This window comes from Palaemon carinicauda, chromosome 5 (assembly GCF_036898095.1).
Source record: "Palaemon carinicauda isolate YSFRI2023 chromosome 5, ASM3689809v2, whole genome shotgun sequence".
NCBI lineage: Eukaryota > Metazoa > Arthropoda > Malacostraca > Decapoda > Palaemonidae > Palaemon > Palaemon carinicauda.
Window position 1 is genome coordinate 77,442,390 of NC_090729.1, and position 13,336 is coordinate 77,455,725.

Below are 13,336 nucleotides of genomic sequence, written 5' to 3' on the forward strand. Positions count from 1 at the left end.
CAAAGGAAAAATGAGCCGTAACCAGAGAGAGGGATCTAATATAGTACTGCCTATCCAATCAAAGACCCAATAACTCTCTAGCGGTAGTATCTCAACGGGTGAGTGGTGACCTGGCCAACCTACTACCTATAAAGAGATTTGGAGGACTCTGAGAAATGTAAGAAGCTACAGAGGTGCAGATATTAGTAGTGATCACCAGATCCTCATTGCCACACTGAAATTAAAACTGAAAGCACCCAACAGAAATATAAATAGAATATCCAGGTTTGATATAACCAAGCTTCTAGAAGATGAGCACAAAGAAACATTTGAAGATGTGGGAATCAATTTGCATTCATAGAGACTTTATGAGATGAAGATCAGACAATTAATGAAGAATGGTGTGATATTAAAAACATATATCAGACAGTTGTTAGTGAAGTTTTGGGACATGCAGTTACAGGGAGAAAGCCATGGATATCAGATGATACATCGGATACTATAAAAAAAGACAAAGACTGAATTTGACTGTTGAAAGTTTTCGAGGAAGTAATGAAAATTACAAGGTAGAGCATGCTAAGTATTCCACTATTGATAGTGAGGTCCAAAGACCAGCCAGGAATGACTGGGAAGAATATTTAGACAGAAAAGCCAGGAATGACTGGAAAGAATATTTAGACAGAAAAGCAGATGATGCTGAAAATGCTATGAATTCAAGGAGTAGCTGTGGTGTAGGAATCACTCATAGAATTATTAATGAAATCTCTACTGGGGCTTAGAAGAGGAAGAAGCATACACCCATCAAAAAGAGAGATGGATGAAGAAAAGCAACGGTAGATGGTACATTTTAGTGAGGTCATGAATAGAAGATATGAAGGAAATAATTTGATTGATATACCTGCAGCTGATGAAGACCTTGATGTGCCCATTAATGAATTCAGTGTGTTTGAAGTCGAAGCTATCATTAATAATCTCAGGAAAACCCCTGGTTACGATGGAATAACTGTTGAGATGATACTGACTAAAAATGAAGTGACCCCAAGAATACTTACACGATTATTTTGTTGAATATGGCATGAAGAGGCAATACCTGATGAATGGGAGTTAGGAGTGTTGGTGAAAATGGTTAGAAAGGTAGGCCTGCCATATTGCAATTATTACATAGGAATCACACTTATGTAAGTTGTCATGAAAATATATAGAGAGCATACTCTAAAGAGACTGAAGAGAAAGATTGATGAGAAAGCTGAGAGATGAGCAAGCAGGATTTAGAAAAGGTAAAAGTTGTATTGACTAAATTTTCATTTTGAAATATGTTGTTCAGCATGTTGTACTTTTGGTGGCATTTGTGGGCTATGAAAAAAACTTTGATACTGTACACCGGCCAATATTGTGAGGACTCAAGCGTTATTATGGAATTCCTCTTAAATATGTAAATTTGATTAAGTCTGTTCATGAGCATAGCAACTGCAAAGTTAATATTATTTGGAGTCCTATCAAATTAATTTCCAGTGAACAGCGGAGTACTCCAAGGGAATGTGTTGTCACCTATTTTGTTTATCCTCCTCATGGATTTTGTAATGCATAGAACAGTTGGAGATGTTGGAGAAGGATTGGACTGGATTGGTAATAGGAATTTAGCTGACCTAGAATATGCTGATGATGCTGTCCTTATTAGCAGAACACCGCAGGATTTGCAATGATTGCTTATAAGAATGCATGAAATACCACATGAGGTTTGCCCCAAGATAAATCGAAGAAACACAGAGATGATGAGAATGGAATATATAATGGAAGATGAAATATCTTTGGAAGGAGAAATGATTAATGAGATAGATTCATTTATGAATTTAGTAACTATGATTTCCAATAAAAAAAACAAATCAGACAATGCCTAGGTTGAGTAAAATTTGGAAATCAAATCTCCTGAAATTACATATAAAAATCAGACTATATATCACTTTAGCGAGATCTGTGTTACTGTATGGACACGAGTCGTGGTATAATAATGAAAGAATCTCCAACAAATTTGGTAGATCTGAGTTCAAACCCCTCAGAAGAATATTGAAAGCTATATGGCAGGACAAGATTAGAAATGAAACTATAAGAGAAATTACTCGAGTGCCATATGTGGATGAGATCATGGTGAGGGGTAGATGGAGATGGTTTGGGCATGCTCTTTGCGCTCCCCAATAGAGATTATTTAACCAAACGTTTAACTGGACGTCACAATTCACTGAAAGAGTTGGATGACCAGGCATACATGGCTGAGAACTATAACGCGAGAAGTAGGAGATGATGAATGGAGAAGTATTGAAGTAAAAGCTCAAGATAGAGAACTGGCCAAATCTAACCGAGGCCATTTCGTCAATAAGCGTAGGAGGAGATGATGATGATGAGTACTCTGGATTTTTGTCATGAAGACAATGTAAGCTATATGAATGAAGATTAAGTAAAAAAAAAAAAAAAAGAAAAAAAAAAACTTGGATTTCATCATTAATACACATCATATCAACTTTGCATTTTTAGCACTTATTTTGTATTTCTGCAATCGTGGGGTGGGGTGCAAGAACTGACTGCTGATTTGGACGGCGTGCATGTAATGAAAAAAATTAAGAACTACTGCACTAGGAACATTATGCTAGAGTCACATATCAGCGATTCAAGGCCCCGCATGTTGTAATGGCCGAATGTGGCAAACATTATTATTATTACTATTATTATTATTATTATTATTAGCTAAGGTACAACCTTAATTGGAAAATCAGGATGCTATAAGCCCAAGGGCTCAAAATGGGAAAAATGGCCCTGTGAGGAAAGGAAACAAGGAAATAAATACACAATAAGAGAAGTCACGAGCAATCAAAATAAAATATTATAAGAGCAGTAACAACAATAAATTGGATCTTTCATATCTATATATTTATATATTTGAAAATTTGAAAATACAAGAGGAAGAGAAATAAGATCTTGAAACAGGCTTTTATGTTAGCTTCTGGAACCGTGCTTGAGAGATTCATTCAGACTAGCAAATCTTTAGTCATAAGCGACTAATCTCTGCACTGATGTTATCCTCATGAAATCACTTTTATTGTTTGTGGATTCAATGAGGGATGGATTTGAAGATTTTGGTTAATGAAGGATTAGAACAGTCTGACAGAGATATGTTTATGGAAGAAAAGGTGTAGAATAGAAAACGAACTGTGCCTTTAGATCCCAAGTATCATGGGAGAACTCCTGATGTTACCCTCAGCCCAAGAAAGAATTTCCATGTGAATGGATTTGACTGCTATAATTCTTGACTTGTTGGTCAGTGATCTTTAAAAAAATGCTTTTTAGCATAGAGTGAAGTAAATGAGAAGCTCGGTATCCTACGTAACATCACTCAAATGACCCAAGACATCATTAGGGTAGTTTGTGCAAAGCTTACTCAGCTGTACTCAAATGATTGAGTACAGAACTCTTTGATGAAATGGTTCACTTTGCGGTTATGATTCAAGAATGCATGGTTAACACTGGGGTTACTGAAACTGACATCTATAATTTATTCACAGAAAGAAATATCATAGATAATTCCCTGGATGAAGACGTAATACTCAGAAGAATTTACTTTTAACTGCTGTGGTGAGAGATCATTCTCTGAATTAAAAATAACTAAAAATTACCGATGCTCAGTGATGGATATGACAAGACTTGTCAACCTAACTATTCTCCCCATGGAACATGATGTATTACGGCCCATCAATGTTGACAATTTTGTCAAAAATTTTGCTGATATCAAGTAAGAAAGAAGTTTGCCTATAGGATAAAAATAAAAATGAAGAAATGTGAGGTTTTGAAACTAAAGAAGTCCATACATTCTCTCTCTCTCTCTCTCTCTCTCTCTCTCTCTCTCTCTCTCTCTCTCTCTCTCTCTCTCTCTCTCTCTCTCTTAGTTATCTTTTGCTTTAATTAATATATGTATATAAAATCAAAATGTTGCAATTATCTTTTTTTATTGAATGACAAGGTTGGTTTTAATTATATTTCCTATAAAGAAATTATGAGCAATAAAGGATGTTGATGTTTATTCATCTATATTTTAGTCCAGATGACTGAGAGTTGCTACTGTCCAATGGTGGTAATAAATAGAAGCGGGCCCCCAAACAAATTTGTGCCCCAGGCCCCCGAGAGGGTAAATCCAGCCCTGCGCAATACATTTTACTTTTCATGATCTCATTTTGTTTTTCAAAAACTCTCCATCCCATGGTTATACTTTTAATTTCAGTCTCGTGTCCTGGGGAAACACTTACTGTCTGTCCTAAGTACGAATGTCCAAAACAATCACTAGAGGTTCGTCCATAACCTTTATTAGTTGTCTTTCTGCATTTTCATATAACATTATCTTAGATTTACTCCTGATCATTTTCAGTCCTACATTCCTGTTTTTTCTATCCAAATCTTTTATCATCCTCTGCAATTCCTACCATGATACCCTAAACACAAGTATGCCATCTACCAATCTTGAGTTATTAGGGTATTTCAAGCTAATATTAACTCCCATATTTTCCCAATCTAAATTCTTGAAAACTTCTTCTTAACATGCTATGGATGGGTCTCCTTTCTCAGTCAGAATTGTCTCACTATCTTTAAATAGTTTTAGGATTGCTAGACTTCCCATATAGATATAAGGAAAGCTGTTCCCTATTATACTGCAGTTCCAAATTACGCAAGTCCGCTCTATTCTATAATCTGCAAAATCGGGTGATCTAGGTAACGTTATAAACCAAATAAAAATTATACGTAGAAGCCAATACCCAAATTCATAAATTGAATTTATATACAGAAAAACAAACAGATAGTAAATTATATTGCTTATTTGACGAATACTTAGGTCAAAATGTTTTTGGAACTCTTAAGCTAAGTAACACGTCTTAGAAACGTTTTTAATGACCAGGGAAGTGATAAATTTCTATTCTCTCTCTCTCTCTCTCTCTCTCTCTCTCTCTCTCTCTCTATATATATATATATATATATATATATATATATATATATATATATATATATATATATATATATATATATACATATATATATATATATATATATATATATATCATCGTCATCATCAAATTGGAGAATGTCTTACCGAGGGGTCAATTCAGCACAAGGATCTCATAAAATGTTCAGTTGGATGAAACAAATTCAAACATATTGAACGAGAGCTCAAACACTAATTCTAGTAAGTAATTGTTTAGGATAGTGTGTTTATTAAACGAAGTAGTTGTCTTCACTCTTACCTTTGGTATAGGAGGCCTACTGACTGGCGGCTGCTTTTGTATGATATATGTCACATTTCATAGATTCTTTATTCATTAAACTTTCTCTCTCTCTCTCTCTCTCTCTCTCTCTCTCTCTCTCTCTCTCTCTCTCTCTCTCTCTCTCTCTCTCTCTCTCTCTCTCTCATTTTGAGACTACGGATGAGTTTTCTTCTAATATTAATCTAGTTTTCATCAGTTATTGTTGAATTCCTTAAAGAAATTTCTTCTTTAAAGATCCACATATTTCATGACCCTCAGTCACATTAGCTTGGAGGACACTGAAGAATTAGGACGTTTCAGACTTGCTTCCCATCCGCCCTGCTATTCATCCTCGCAACACCTACTTTAGACCTTATGTTCAATTTCTCTCAGTTTTAGATATTTAATAAACAGAAAAATTCAAACCTCTTAAAAGAAAGCCACATAATAGCCAAACACCTCATCTACTTTGAGATATAATCTTCGTTTGGTCGTTCATTGTAATCAAGAAAACATTAGATTACCTGTCTAGTCTCATCTGACAAAGTATTCCCAGGATGTCAACACAGTCCTCTTCAAGCAATTGGTTAATGGCAATGCTGATGGCGACAAAACATCCTGAGCGGCCGATCCCAGCAGAGCAATGCACAACCACGGGACCTCTGATACCAGTTTCACTACTCTGGAATTAACATTAAATCATTTATTCTAATTAGCATCTTAATCAACATTTGTAAATTCAACCATTATCAATTCTCCAGTATCATTGATATGGGACTTATATATAATCCAGTGCAGTTGCAAATTAATTGTCATCTAAGTTTCTCAAAAGAAACGAAATGAAAATATTAAAAGAATATGGAAAATGGTATATTTTGATGGCTGGTACGGTTGTCTATATGTCTCTTCTCATTTGTTATAATCTCTTTATAACTGGACCTTTTATAGCCACAGCCTTTTAAAATATCGGCCATGTAGTTCTTTATTTTCCTCCAGTAGTTGCAAATTATAAATAAATGTTTATTAGGTATTTTATTAATTTATAGAATATTTCAAGTAACTTGACTAAATTGTGTTCGCAAAGTGATAATTATCATGCTTATATACAGTAAGTGCAAATGCAATCATATACATACGTTTGCCAACTTATGCTTAACCACTACTATATGTGGTTTGCTTTAATTTTGGGGGGAGATTATTTATATGCTTGGTTCATACTAAAGCCTATTTGTGTACTTTGTTGTTAATTAGAAATGTTTCCGATATCTTACATAGAAATGGCATTAGCTTATAACACAGCGACAATGATTTCGAACCTATTACCTTACTGGAAGTGAAATAGTTTTAACATTTCAAACTCAATTTAATTATTTCTCGCCTGTTTCTCCCAGATAAACAAATCGATTTAATTATCAACAGTAATCGTAATTTGACATTATAAAACACTTTTGACAAAATTAACTCATTTCATTTTACTATATGTATTTATTGCTGCTAATGGAAAGGCTACCATAACTTTTGTGTTAGTCCTACATCATTCAAGTTATAACAAAGGGGCAGATGTACACCAGTCCTTGACCACATTCAAATTAGCTATGCAAGAATATTTTGTGAAACCTTCACCTCTAAAGGGAAGTAAACGGCATATTATGAAAAGTAGGTTTCGAAATTGCTTGGAGATTGACGTCTGTTCCCTTTTCACCATAGCAATGGTACTAGCTTAAGCAATGGTACGTTAATTCTTCATTTTTTTCTTTTTTTCGTCTATAAATAGGAGTCATTAACTAATCTTTTAAGAACATATTCTAGATGTAGAGTAGATGTAAAAGTATCATGAAGGAACAGGATATATGGAATTTTTTTTTTTTCATTGAAGATAAGTCTATTCATCCCGTTGCTAAAGAAATGTGGTAGGATGATGACCATGTAACTTATGTGGAACTCCTGTGGAATCTGTCTTCAGTGAGTAAGTGCTGTTGTAAAATTTTTCGTAATTAGAAATCACCGGCTGTTCGGTATTTTCACAATTCTAGTATGTAATAAATATTCAAATTTAGCCTTTTCTGAAAATGTTTATAAGAAGTACAATAGCCTTGTAGCATGCATTTGCTCATTCATCGCAAATACTACATAAAAGGAAAGGGATTGTACAAAAATTCTCTTCCTCACATTGTTTACTTAATGTTCAGGAGGAAAGCAGTCTGTGAAAATTCTTACCATCGCCCCACCCTAATAGCTTACTTCCCTAACGTACTTTTTTTTTTTTTTTTTTTTTTTTTTTTTTTTTTTTCACATATGTTAAACTGGTCAGAATATATCTACATCGATTTAGATTGATTTCAAAAACAGCACTAGATCTGTCGATTCTGTATTTTCTCCTTCACTTGTCATAGTTATCATCATAAAATTCTCTGCCAATGAGTATCTTGTTACCTGAATAGTTCCTTGATACATTCACGATATATAAAATGTGGATATTTTGAAACAGATTTGTACCAAGAAAAATTTCGAATTTGAATGATCTCGTCTACTGGGTTCATGTGGCTGCTGTATAACAACTTTTAACACATTTTTATAGACGAATATTTAGCATACGTCTTTTCATGGCTTCCAAAGTAATGAAATTTAACATATGATAACAAAATGCAATTGCATTTGAACATTACCTTTCTGACGTGGTCTACTTCTAATGCCATAGCCAAGAGCTGATCTGCTTCCGTGGGAGTTTTGTGGTCAGGCCAGGTGGTGTACCAGAAGTGCAGAGTCTCGTGAGTAACGTCACCACGCTGTTCACACATTAACGATATTTGAACATTAGTTCAATCCGGTCTCCTTGTTAGGCCCTATGAACTTTGTGTTGTAATTCCTTAGAAAATATGTCGTGAAACACAAGTACTACTCGTAAATTACAATCTTATGATTCGAAATATATTGCACAATATGGAATAAAAGCCCCAAATATGCGTTATTTCGGAAACGCATAATGGTGTTCTTTTAAAATAACCCATTGACTGATAGAAACTTGAGAATATTGCTAATAATATGTGTATAATGCATAAGGTAATCATTATATTTTTTAGACTTAAATTGCATATATTTATAAGAATAATGATCTTTACGGATAATAATGTCATGAAATATATTGCTCTAAAAGAAATGTAAATATTTGAGTTGTGGGGTGTATTTTTCAAACAATCTGTAGAGGACAGCTTATGCCAATAAAATGACATAAATATAACAAAAACAAGTGACTCGAAAGACAAAACACATTCACAGTATTGTCGAATATCATCAAAATATAAGCAATGCCTGTTTGAAGGTCAAGCCTGATACACGAGACAGTAACTGCTTATTATAAAGGAAGGTGATATTACTTTTGCAACAGGAATCACTCATTTCAAGCTGGCTGGTTACTACTAAAAGTGTGTCAGAGCTTCTCCTAGCGTTAGGAGATATTGAAGTGTCATAAGAAATAATCTCAACTTATTTCTTAGATAATGTTAAAGCAATGTGTAGTTTCAGTTACACATTTTTTATCGATTTGGATTTTGACACATAAATATATACAAATAAATCCTTGAATTGCCCCAGAAAAAAACTAATTTAAATGTTTGAGGCAATCATAAACTACCTACAAAAAATATTTTAGCAAACATACAAACCTGAAGTAAAATTTGGCGTATGGTGTATCCATGCTTGTGTATTAGTTGCTTCACTGTCACTGTGATGTCACCATAGGTGGCACTAAGTGTCGGAATGTATGGTTCACACTTGACTCTCCTTTTCTCTTTGAGGCGAGTGATCATAACCACAGCTGGGGACTTTTCTTGCATCACCAGAGTCCATAGGTCAACTACTGTGTGTGCTAAGGGACCTTGTGTCACAATGTATGTCTTTTCTTCTCCATCATAGCCCTGATAAGATTATGTGTTCTTTAATTCTATGGCGTGCCCAGTTTTCCCAACTCAAAAAGCTGACATCTTAGATATATGAAATAGACCTAAGCTTTTATTTAACGATTAGTTCATGAGAATATTTTGGTGTTTGGGCCATCATTCATGATATTCTGTGCTCCATTACCACAAGGAAGGATATGACAAACTTTATACTAAGTACCAAAATAATAAATATGAAGATGAATGGTGTGCCCTGCAATAAGCAACACACTATCTATTCAAATTATGAATGGTCAAGCATGTAAATACTTAAAAAATAGGCTGGAGAAAATGAAAACTCTTATGTCAACCTTACCCGGACATAATTAGCATTTATGTAGTCCTTCGCTGGATCCCCATTATTCAGATGAACACGCGTAACCTCATTCGGAAGTACAGTTCTATACCTGTTCTTAGCTCCTGAACCTGGTACGTCACACCTACGAATTATTAACGAAATTGAAGTAAATATAAATTACATGGTGTCTTACAGCAAACTGCTACATTGGAAGTGATCAAGTGGAGAAAATGAGAAAACTGCTGAATGGGAATGATTAGAACACCAAGATTACACTTATGATTACCTATACTTAATAAATATATAGTGAGTTCATCTTGGAGGTATACTAAAGATCAAAACAAGAAATGTGATGAATTCTAGAAAAAACCTCCAAGGAAAGTTTGACACTGAATATGAATATAACTTTTTATGTTACTCATCTTAAATAGAATATATGCCTAAGGTCTTTATAACTATACTTCTAATATTTATCGAGTGCAAATGATGAAGGCGAAATGAGAAACTCCAGCCATGAACTAGACAATATGGAGGAGTGCCTCTTTCAACAGATCCGTTAGCGTTACTCATCCTTCACCTAATACTCATGGATGCTACATAGTTTGTTTCGTTTTAACTTTGGCATTAACAGTCTCAAACACCCAATTTAAATTCGCGACCCAGAGGCCCTTCTTAGTGGACGCTAAAATACTTACTTATCAGGATGATTTAAGGGCACTTCCCAGAATTCAGCATGAAGGGCTCTGGTATTCCGTAGGCAATTACGAAGTTCTCGACGGCTCATTCGATTCCCTGCAGTCATCAAAAACTCCTCTGGGGTACTGTAAAATTTTACACATTCATAGTTATATAAATAGCATTACAACCGCCTTCCCCCTTCATAAATAGCCTACGAATTTTCATTTTCAGCATTTTTTCAATTTATCATATCATACACTGTTACATATATACATTAGATTTGTGTATATTATGCTGTAGAACCTGTGAGGAACGTTATTTTTGCATATTGACTAAAAAAAAAAAAAGAAAAAAAAATAGAATTATAAACTCGAAGATGTTGCACTCTACAACAAGGATTTCTGGATGTTTCTCAAAACTGTTTCTGTGTCACAACGCCACACCACCACTGGTGCGCAAGTTACGTGATATTTCTAGCCCTAATACAGAGATTAAGAACCTATTTCGTATTGAGGGCCATTTAGTCATTTCCTACGAGGGCCATAGGAAATTACGAATAGTCATGAGTCAAACGAAAGATAATTCTCAATATTCTTAACGCATGTTATTGTTTTCAAGTTGTATTTTCCACATTTTAATTTGGCGTTAAATGATTTCACACTTGAAAGCAGTGAACTGAGAAACTAATTTGAGCTTTGAAGACTGATATTTAGTTGTGGGAGATACTTGGTAATGTCAACCATGCATGCGAGCTCACACACCCACTTACCATCACCGAGTTCCATAACAGGTCTTCCCTTCATCTCCGTGAATAGTCCTCCAAAATGTGTTTAAAATCGGATGAGCATGTTTCCACGACTCATCCAACGAACTTCACAATAATAGACATGTTCACTATACTCGCTTTCAAGGTCATTCAATATTTATTTAAACTGCCGGCTGTTTAATCCTTTGCTTATAATAAAATTAGCGGAAGATACTACTACTAACAAAATCCTGTTAAGGCTGCGTTCACACCAAGCGATTCGATTCGATTCAGTTCATGGCGATGCAAAGCAATTCAGAATCAGTGATGCAATTGGGTCCATTTTTTCATCAGTGACGGCGATTCAGTGTAGGAGTTAGCACTATGCTACCACATGTCCAGATATGTGACGGCGCCGAGTAAGGCTGTGAACTCAAAGGCAGGTTGGTAACGACTGAGTTATATTATTGTAGAACATTCTCCTTATATACAAAACCTCAAGGCAACAGGACATAACAAGTTCACAAGACAGACAATATTACAGAGGAAAAACCAGACATGAATTTTCATGTTCGTTTTAGTGCGAGGGAAGAGCGAAGATACAAGCATAATATATACAAAAGGAATTATGTACAATTGTGTGAAACACGGTTGGTACAGATATATTTAGTGATAAAGCGATGTGCTATTTATTATGTTGGCGATCCAGGTGGAATGCCCCCCAAGGAAAGATTTTGGGGATGGAAAAAAGGAGACATAGGAGAGAGAGATTTATATTCTTTGAAATACTTATTTATATCTATATTCAGAGCAAAACATATATTTTATATGCATATAGATATTTATTTGTATATGAAATATATATGCATATATATGTGTATGTATACTATTATTATTATTATTACTTGCTAAGCTGCAACCCTAGTTGGAAAAGCAGGATGCTATAAGCCCAGGGGTTCCAACAGGGAAAATAGCCCTGTGAGGAAAGGAAAAAGTGAAAAATTGAATATTTTAAGAGGAGTAATATTAGAATAAATATCTCCTATATAAATTATATAGACTTTAACAAAACAAGAGAAAGATAAATTAGATAGAATAGTTTGCCCGAATGTACCCTCAAGCAAGAGAACTCTAACCCAAGTATATATAGGCCTACACACACGCACACACACACACACACACACATATATATATATATATATATATATATATATATATATATATATATATATATATATATATATATATATATATATATATATATATATGTAATGTATACATTGATAAACCCATGACCCAAGGGATCATTGGAGAGTTGGGAGTGTGTGACAACAGCCATAACAGGATGTGAAAATAGACTAAGCTAAATTATTGCATAGGTAACATTTATTTATGTCTTGTAAACATGTCACTAGCCTCCCGTGAGAAACAGTTGACCTATTGATCTCTACACCGGAATCAGCTGGCTTCCGATTATAATCCTATGTGATCATATTGTAATAAATGCTGAGATAACTAATGTCACGTTATCGACGCAAGCCTATTGTGAGGCAGTTCTATTCATCTTTTCATACGGAATGGTCTTCCGACCAAACCATCCATACTCCCGTGATGGAGCTAACAATAAATTTGTTTAAAGTTAACTTAACTTTGACTTATTTCAAGAAGTAACCTACAAGTCTAAATATTTCTATATCACATTGAAGAGATATGAGATAAAGCCACGATGTGTGCGTAGGACATTCTCACACCAATATAATTGGTGGCAGCGATTACAACTATAACAACCAGAGATTACAACTATAACAAACAGAGATTACAACTTTAACAACCAGCAATTACAACTTTAACCACCAGTGATTACAACTATAACAATCAGCGGTTACAACTGTAATAATTAGCAGTTACAACAGTAATGAATCTACAATTACGACGAAGTATCTACGTCTACTGAAGTAATGAACTCATCAAATATCAACTATAAATCATATATAAACTGAGGAACTGGATCTTCAATCAACATACATCATTAAAACATCCTAAGAATACGAAGAAATGTCCTTCATCTATTTCATCAGGAAGTGAAACATTCAACAACGCACGACAAGAAATCAAGTCAAAGCTCATCACCCAGCTAAACAATTGCAAAACGAGAGAGAGAGAGAGGAACTGACGTCATCGGATCTTCGCCCATATATATACCAAAGCTAAGTACATCCTTTATTCATTCATTTTTTTGCAGTGAAGTGTTTTATGTCACGAGTCGATCGTCCATTATTGCTGGGGTGAGTTATGTGCAATCTTAACTTTCCTTCATTAAGGAATCTATATTCAACTTCGAATTCTCGTCTAAAATTTTCTTCTCTTTGTGCTAATTCCGTTTTCTTTCAGAAGTTCTCGGGAAATATCTTTGTCACATTAA

At 34.6% G+C, this 13,336-nt stretch overlaps 1 protein-coding gene across 2 annotated transcripts in view; it reads right to left on the reverse strand.

Annotated features, from left to right (window-relative positions):
• LOC137640480 (receptor-type tyrosine-protein phosphatase kappa-like) overlaps positions 1-13,336 on the reverse strand; it is a 165,536-nt gene that overhangs the window by 6,747 nt on the left and 145,453 nt on the right. For both annotated transcript variants that reach the window (XM_068373020.1, XM_068373019.1), the window contains exons 6-10: positions 10,187-10,312; positions 9,510-9,633; positions 8,921-9,172; positions 7,925-8,044; positions 5,783-5,940 (exon numbers count right to left, since the gene is read on the reverse strand). In XM_068373020.1, the coding sequence (XP_068229121.1) occupies positions 5,783-5,940; positions 7,925-8,044; positions 8,921-9,172; positions 9,510-9,633; positions 10,187-10,312 (780 nt within the window). The remainder of the gene's footprint in view (positions 1-5,782; positions 5,941-7,924; positions 8,045-8,920; positions 9,173-9,509; positions 9,634-10,186; positions 10,313-13,336) is intronic.